The 8,804-nt window shown below is 40.5% G+C and overlaps 1 protein-coding gene across 1 annotated transcript in view; it reads right to left on the reverse strand.

Annotated features, from left to right (window-relative positions):
- Nucleotides 1-2,455: 2,455 nt before the first annotated feature.
- SET (SET nuclear proto-oncogene) overlaps nucleotides 2,456-8,804 on the reverse strand; it is an 11,883-nt gene continuing 5,534 nt past the window's right edge. Inside the window, exons 2-8 of the mRNA XM_005881392.2 lie at nucleotides 7,869-7,926; nucleotides 7,107-7,249; nucleotides 6,641-6,744; nucleotides 6,427-6,540; nucleotides 5,432-5,602; nucleotides 5,192-5,347; nucleotides 2,456-4,617 (exon numbers count right to left, since the gene is read on the reverse strand). Coding sequence (XP_005881454.1) covers nucleotides 4,594-4,617; nucleotides 5,192-5,347; nucleotides 5,432-5,602; nucleotides 6,427-6,540; nucleotides 6,641-6,744; nucleotides 7,107-7,249; nucleotides 7,869-7,926 — 770 coding nt within the window. The 3' untranslated portion in view covers nucleotides 2,456-4,593. The remainder of the gene's footprint in view (nucleotides 4,618-5,191; nucleotides 5,348-5,431; nucleotides 5,603-6,426; nucleotides 6,541-6,640; nucleotides 6,745-7,106; nucleotides 7,250-7,868; nucleotides 7,927-8,804) is intronic.

Genomic DNA, 8,804 nt, shown 5'->3' on the forward strand with positions numbered 1-8,804 from the left:
GGCGCTGCCGGTGTGGCCGGTCACTGCGGGCGGGTCAGCCTCCTCCTCCCGAGAACCCCACCACGACCAGGCTCCGCCCCTCAACGGCTTCCTCTCCGAGGTCGTCGGTGTCGGAAGGGCTAATCCCAAACCTGTCGCCCCCACGTCTTACTTAATAAGACTGAACAGAGTGACGCCTCACCCAAGTGATGCCGAAGCCAATCTCAGGGGAAAGCATCGAACGCGTGCCTCCACTTGGCCCACCTGGAGCTCTGGTTCGGCAGAGCCATTGCCCACCTTTGTCCGAGAGGCCCGTCTACAGAGACACACGGACACCCCGTGTACTGCCGCTGTCTCGGAAGGTAACTAACGGGCCGCACTGGACGCCCTGGCCTAGCGTACCTGTGGCTGTCTAGCCACTTCCTGGGATCCTGTCCTCACCTGCACCTTGTGCCAAAGGAGCCACATCCCAGAAGTGTCAAATATTGAAATAGTGCAATTGGCAAGCCAGGGACAACCCTGGGTTATTGCCCTGCAATGGGACATCAACCGAGAAGCATCACCAACGGCAAAGGCAACTTGGTTCAGTGGGGGACAAGCCTGCTTTTCACAATCAGAGGCAAGTCGGGACACTTACTGATACTGAGGGAGACGCTAACACATAAGAGGCTCTGGTATCAAGCTGCCCGCAGGTTAATGTAATTAACCGTAATTTGGAAGTCAGGACTACCAGCTTCTGACTGCAGGTTGTACGCTAGTGGGAAAACCATGAATTGAACTAGCAAAACGATGGTCTAGCTCCCAGCCTGAGGACCACTCATTCACTTTTGCAGCCAGAGAGCTGAACTATGTCGAAGAACTGGCATTTATTTTCCAAATTTTCTTTGAACCGTTCCACTGCTTGTCACCACGGGAAAGTAGACTCCATCCTTTTCCGTGAACCCCAGGCTGGGCAAACCTACAGGGAAACCTGGTGGGAGTCTGAGCGGGACAGCTAGCTGTACTGTCTCTGTGACAGTGATGGGAATTCACGAAATTTTCATTCTTAGCAAAATTGAAGTTTACATTCAACATCCATCATATTGTTAACTACATAACTATCAACCTGAAAGGAACCTAAATTCCTAGCAGGGTACGTAGGAAACATTTTTCCCTTTCTATACTTTCAATATGAGAAACATCCATCCATCTACATTTAGATCGCCTCCCTCGGGTAGTATCTGAGTACACAATGTCACCAACTGATCAAGCCAGCACACACCCTCCTTTGAAAAGTCCTCTCTGTTCTTATTCTAATCACAAAACTTGTCTTTTCCTTCAGACCTGTTAAAAAGTAAATTTGTAAGCCAATAAGCACAGCCAGATATTCAAAAGGAAATGGTCACTGCTAGGGTGGAGGATAGACTTTTCAAAATAAGATGCCCTCTTTAAAGGATGTGCTTCTTTTTTAAAAAATATATTTTTATCGACTTCAGAGAGGAAGAGGGAGAAATACCAATGATGAAAGGATCATGGATTGATTGCCTCCTGCACACCCACCACCGGGGACTGAGCCCAAAACTGGGAATGTAAATAAACATGACCTCCTGGTTCATTGGTCGAGGAGCAACACTGGCTAGGCAAGATGTCCTCTTTAAACAATTGTAGACTACTCCTGAAGATCTTCACTCAATCTTCAGGGAATCCTGAGTCTCCTTTACCCTTTACAACAGAATTCCATTCTTGTAAATAGCCAAAAAATAATCATAGAATAATGTAACAAAAAAAGGCAGAAAAAACATGTTTTTGGGACCAAGAGAAACCATGAAGCCATTGTGCCATAAAGCAGAATGATAGATTGCCAGATTAATTCAGAAACACAACTGTCCAGGAATCCTCTAAATACCCAAAAGGTCATACCTTTTATAGCCAAACAGCTAACCCAAGTAAAGCAAATTTGTCAGCTCAACAGGACATCCAAGTACTTTGTGGACCAATTAAACTCTCCATTTTAGAGCCAGAGTTGGGTGAAATAGTGAGGGCCTGTTTACGTAGGTCAGGGAATCATCTTTTAGAAACCAGGGCATCATTGGAGAAACCAAGGTTAACCTCAACTGGAGGGATGCTCTAAAATAGAACCTCAAGGTTTTGGAATTAATGTAAAGACACATTACAGGCTACTATCCTCTATGCCCCAATTCATTAAGTTCCCCTCCTAAACTAAGCGTATCAATTTGGGGAGAAACTAAACAGCTATTTGCTCCTTTGAAATGTCCTTGTACCAAAGAAGCTTTGAGCCATCCATCTAGCACTTTCCAATATATACTTGCCTAAGGGCCAACCCAAGAACTCCCTTTGCAACTGGGCACAAAGCACACACACTACTCTGTAGCCATTTTCCAGGACCCTAATGTTGCCAGTTTTCTCACAGCCTAACACTATACAAGATTTGCAGGCATAGGGGAATCTCAATAGAAAGAAAGAAGTTACCTTTAGTGACTTTTTATTTTTTAATTCACAAATTGTTATAAAACATGACTTCATGTGACCTATAACCTAGCCGTACCACAATCTCACCAGTACATAAAAACCAGTTTTGGTGAGGTGTAATTTTGTAAAAAACCACAGGCTTCCTTGATGTGTATTAATTAAAGTGACTTCCCCCACCCGTCAGATACTTGCTATATTCCAATTAAGTCCTTTTTCTGTGTGTCTTATACATACCTTTTTGTGTAGCTGTTGCCTGTGCTCTACTTACTGCCTATTTAACATTTTCCCTACTTCCTGTCACTGTGAACACAAATAAGACAAAAACTTGCTTATCATCTAAGTCCAAATGCAAGAAACATTTCTCTACACAAGGAGAATGACCCCAGTCAAAAAACTCTTTATGTTCCTTTATTGGAGCAAGATTCCTGACCAGTATACAGTGATGTATTCACTAAACAGAGACCTGTGCAGAAATTACATACTATCCATCTAGATAGGTTTTATTACACTTTGCCTATTGATGGAATAGTTCCACTTATAAAATGTTTTATACATCAAATAGCTCTGAATTTGACCAGGCTGTCCATTAATTCATCTCTGAAAAAATTAGCTGGCATTTAATTTCAGCTACTATACTTTACAGCATTAAAAAGCTTAGGCATTAGGTAGCTTCTCATAATGTTCTATGCACAATGGCATCTAGCAGACAGTCCATCATCTCGCCCAGATTCACAGACGGGTCTCATTGGAGAACGGTAAGCTAAATAGCTGGTACTTGAGACAAAAGTACGCCTAACCTGAGTTTCTTAACCACCAATACGGACTTCTTACTCTGCAAGCCTGTCTTCTGGGCCACCTTTATAGTGCCAACGAAGACACGCCAGCAATAGCCCCGTGTGTAACTCGGCATTAGAGCACCAGGTCTGTCTGGTGGTGGTGGCAGGCACTGTTATTATATCCAGGTAAATATAGACCCATTTTTTAAAATGCCAATTTGATATACAAAACTAAAGGTACAACATACTCAGAACTAAGTTTGAGCAATCTGGTACTCCAAATGATCTGAAAATTTTCAGAAACTGGTAACAAACTGTACTCATGATGTTTCCCAGCTATGGAGACATTAATACACTGATTCAAACCCCTTTACTCAGTCCACATAGCCCTGAGATCATCCTGCAAAGTGCGTATAAAATATGGAGTTGACAAAGTTTGACAATACGTTATACAAGTCAAACTTGAAATCTGTTCTGAGAGAAAAGCATCAAATCCTTTGTGTACACATTTAGTTTTATTGTAACAAAGCAACTTGTACTCTTTTAACATTTAAAACTGAGCATTATCTTTCCTTTCCAGTGAAACAAAAAGAAAATTTAAAAATAAACAGAACAAAATTACAATAGAAAAATGTCAATTCCAAATAAGATCCTACAGGTTCTGCTGATTCTCCCATCGAGTGGCAGGGCTCAAGTCATCATTAGGAGAGAATTTTATTTTAAAAGTGTCATCTCAGACTGCAAGGATGTCCGTTAAACATCACAATTAAACATGCCAAAGGAGAAGCCATGTTGTCAAAATGCCCACTTAACCCACCCAAACATCTCAAACCCACCCTTTGTTGACCTTCTATAACCCCCCTTTTTTTAAAAATTTTTTTTTCTTTTTTTAAACAAGAGAAAGTAGACAGATACATGTTGGTAAATGCTAACTGTCCATATTCACATAGAGACACAGTGTAATCTCTGAGCCCAATATACAGAGAAAGGAGGAAAAAAGCTAGAATTCTATGCACTACTACACAGGGGCCTAGCCACCTCCAGCTCCCAGCAGAGCTAAGGGAGCAGAAGGTTTTTCTTTTTTCCCACAGAGCACGGTGGTGTTGATTCCATTAAGTTTTTCTTGAGACAGGAAGGGATAAAAATGAATTTGGAACAGAAAGGGGCAAAGATTCTTTTCCCACTGTATTCTGCTCAAGGTACATCCCCCCCAAATAAGGTGAGAACCATGGTGTAAAGGAGAGAAGAGAGACCTCAAAAACAGGGCGACTGAGCACAAGAGGGGGAGAAAAAAGAAAAAGAAAAAAGACTGCAACTTGCTCCCAGGGACTGGAGAAAATTAAAAAAGGTTGGAATCCATCAGTGTTCATTAGTCATCTTCTCCTTCATCTTCCTGTAAGGAGAAAAAGCAGGCAATTAATCTTTAGGGTTAATTCTAAAGTCATTTCCCAACATTCATAGGAACCATGATGAACTCCACAGAACACTATGAAGAATCTAGTTTTATAGACCTATATATCACAACCTATGCTCAAATCTTAGCTGAATGACCCAGTGATTTTATTCCAGATAAATTAATTTTTCAGCACTAACTAAATCACTAGACATCTTTCAGACCAAATAATCCAAAACACAGTCTGACTGTTAAGAATTTTATAGTGAATCTAAAACATGTAAATTTGTTATTTGGGAGATTTCTCCAAATATGACCAGCTGCACTATCCATACCACTTTCATTAAAGTACTGGTTAGGGAAGGACAGGATTGTGTGGTCATAAAACTAACCACAAAAGCAGAACAAGTTAAAAATCACTGATACAATCTCATCAAAATTCCTCCCAATCTTGTACAACAAAATAGCTTATCTCTTCTACAAATCCTCCCATAATTAGTTGAGTCAGTCCCTTTTTACAATATATATAACCTCTAAAATAACATGGCTTCAAAGATTATCTTTCTGGACTTACCTCTCCTTCTTCCCCCTCATCATCATCTTCATCTTCTTCACCTTCATCCTCATCCCCTTCTTCATCAATATCTTCCAACCCTTCCTCTTCTTCATCATCATCATCATCTTCATCTTCATCTTCTCCTTCCCCTTCTTCATCATCCATGTCAGGAACCTTAAAAAACCAAGAGTTATGTTAAGAACTCATTTTCAAACAAATAAGACAAGTGAAACCTTGATAATGGACCACTCAACTCACCAAGTAGTACTGTAATGGATTTGGCCAAATGTCATCTTTGATGACTTCTCCCAACTCATCTGCACCTGCATCAGAATGGTCAGTGAACCAGGTAAAGAAGCTTTCTGGTTCCTCATGCTGTCTCTTCCTGCTGGCTTTATTCTGTGTTTGACTTGAACGTTTCGTCAAATCCTAAATGAAGATGGAAGAACTTTTGATGTAGGCTCTCTACAAAACCTAAGTCCCCCATAATTCAAACAGCAAGATTTTAACACAAAGGAGAACAAAAAATGTACATCAATATATTATCAAACTATTATTCTTATTTATGAGAAATTACAAAATATAAAGAGAAAAGGCCCTAGAATTCTAGGTCTAGAAAGATTGTTGTCAACTTTGTATGACAAGGTTTTCCTGAAAAGGTACCATCATTTAATTTTGGCTTTTTCATAAAATTAGTTCCACTTTAACAACCAGTCCAACATAGTGTTATTTACTAATTAAATGTGGGAATAAATGAATTTTGGGAAATGGCATGCCATTGGAAGAGCTCAATCATAAATTAAGAAACAAACAAAAACTAGCCAATTTCTATAAAAGTTTGCACTGCACAAGTTATGAGAGCTCCAGACTATTGTATTTGACTTTAACACACTGCAGTTTTTTGTTTTGTTTTTTAATCCTCATCCTAGGACATGCTGAGAAGAGAAGAGAGAAGAGGAGAAGAGGAGAAGAGAGCAACCTCTATCCGTGGGAGAAAGTGATCGGTTACCTCCCAGACATGCCTGCTAGGGGGTTGAACCTGCAACTCAGGTATATGCCCTGACCGAGAATCCAACCGGCAACCTTTTGGTGCACAGGCCGAAGTTCAACCAACTGAACCACCCTGGCCAGATTGGAATTTTTCTTGTATTTTAAGGATTTGCATAACACATTACCAAAGCACGAAGTATTGTTAAATGATTCAACTAAACCAAAATATACAAAATATTTTTGCCAAACAATTTCTCAAATACCTTTCCAGATTTCCATTTGATTTCAGTGGACTTTGAAGATGGATCACCACTCTCATTCAGATGAAACTCTTTGCAGCAAACTTTATTTTCGAAGTAAGGATTTTCATCAAAATACTACAAGAAATAGAGGATTAGAAATCAATACAAACAGCTCTTCTAACCAAAGATCAAGTTAAAATATCCATCGTGGCAAACAAGAGTTACTGATACTCACAAAATCTATTCTGTAACCTGATTTAATATCTTCAAATTCTGTCACTTCAACTCTTGTCAAATAATGCAGCGCCTCTTCATCCTCTTCCCCAAGCAGTGCAGACACTAGACCAGCAAATTATAAGCCAAATGAATATTAAACAGCAAGCACTAAGTAACTCAAGTGCTTGTTAAAGGACTTTAAAATTTTTCCTAATTTAGTGAGCATCTTGGTTTCATAAATCCATTAACTGAAAACCAAATGGCTCAGAGTGTCAGAGCTAGCAACATCATTTTATCAATTAAAGACAAATCCTGAGTTAGAATACAGACTCTTCTGAATAGACAGAAAACATTAATTATAAGCCTCCCCTCTCAGTGTTTCAACCTCTATGTGTAACCAACATGTTGGACCAAGTCCTCAACCAAGGTTCCTCTACTCCTTAACAAGTGGACATCCTACTTTAGTAATGCTGCTGATAACATACCTTGTGGATGGTTGACAAATGTTGTTACCCAAAAATTTGGGATTTTGGCGATCAATTCTGACCTCTTCTGAAAAAATGGTTGGCGGAGTTTGTTATATTTCTGTTCTACTTTCAAAATCTCCTCACTGGCTTGTTCATTAAGTCTGAAGCAAATGAAAAGACATGTTGACAATGATGGTACTTGACAAATACAGAAATTGCTGAGACTACAGAATATATACTCTTGTTAGCTTTAGAAAAGGGCAAAGTACACATTTATAATAAACCGAATCATCTAGATTTTTGTACCCATATTAAATTCAAGTCAAAACTAAGTTGGCAATTTGATCTGGGTTAGGCACTCAATAATGGGCAGTTCTTTAACTAGGTGCCCAAACTGAGCATTTTGGTAACGCTGTACATTTACTTCAATTACTACCAGGCTAACTTCAATTCGGTGTCCCTCAGGCAGATCAAGGGGGGAAAGACTGCTAATCAAGTCAGAACAACACTGATGCCAGAAAGCTAAACTGTCAGAAGTCCATGCACTGCAATTCAGACAACTCGCAGCCTTTGAAAGGAGATGCAATCTTTACAAAGTCAATGTACTTTCATCGAAAGCTTTTTGGTGACTACAATATTTCACAGAAAAATAACACTGACTTCATGTTTTCACTATCATAACCATCTCCACTTAGCCAGTGGATAGAGATTTGACTACAGTTTCAAATATCACCATAAGATGTGTTTCAGAAAACGTCTAGAAATTAAGAAAAACCTTACCTGTCTATTTCATTTTGTACTTCATCAATATGTTCAATTGCTTCTTGCTGTTCTTTTTCTGCAAGAAAAAGATGCATAAAACTCAATATTAATTAGAAGCATTTATATTTATCTACCTTTCCTGATGAACAGTCTCTTGAGTTATATCAATAAAGCTGTAAAAAAACAAAAACCCAACACACACACAAAAAACTGCCTACAAGGCATGCCCTCCACGTGTTCATGCAGGTAGCTGACAAATTCAAAGACAATTCACAAATCATGCTATCTGTTAGGTATTCAAAATGCTTGTAGCACTTTTTAGGAGTTACATTACAAAGAGACTAATCGTTAAAGTTTCTATTAAGAAAGGCAAGGAATACACCTTATTCAGGAATCCCTAAGTGTTTATTATTCATCACATTATATACCTGCAATAGACTAACACCAGCTGCTAAGTAAACTATGGAAAGCAACCCATGACATTAACAAAAACCAGGACCCCGCGCATCCATCCAACGGTAGCATCGCTCTGAATAGGAAGCCGAAAATACCGCTCAGTCCCTACAACTGCAACACAGACAGGGCCCTGCACACGGGCCATCGCACACCCCCCACTTTCCCTCTTTAGAAGGCGAACCCCGAGACTCGTGTCTGACCTTCCTCACCCCTCCTGCCCCATTCCAGACGGGCTGATCTCAAGAGGGCCCAACACTTACAGGGAGTCAAGCATGAAGTCAGAAAACTGGGAGCCCCAGAAGGAGAAGAAAAGGAGGCGCGCTGCGGGAAAGCTGCCCTTTTGTCGGGCAGAGACGGCAAAACCTATAAACTAAGTGGGCGTGAAGGGCCCCGAGTGCGCGCGGCTCGTTTCCGGCCACCATCCCGGGTCCGCAGCCCCCCGCCGAGAAGCCCTTCCCGGAGAAGGCGGGAGGCTTTGCAGGAGCCATGGCAGAAACC

The sequence above is a fragment of the Myotis brandtii genome, unplaced genomic scaffold, assembly GCF_000412655.1.
Source record: "Myotis brandtii unplaced genomic scaffold, ASM41265v1 scaffold68, whole genome shotgun sequence".
Lineage (NCBI taxonomy): Eukaryota > Metazoa > Chordata > Mammalia > Chiroptera > Vespertilionidae > Myotis > Myotis brandtii.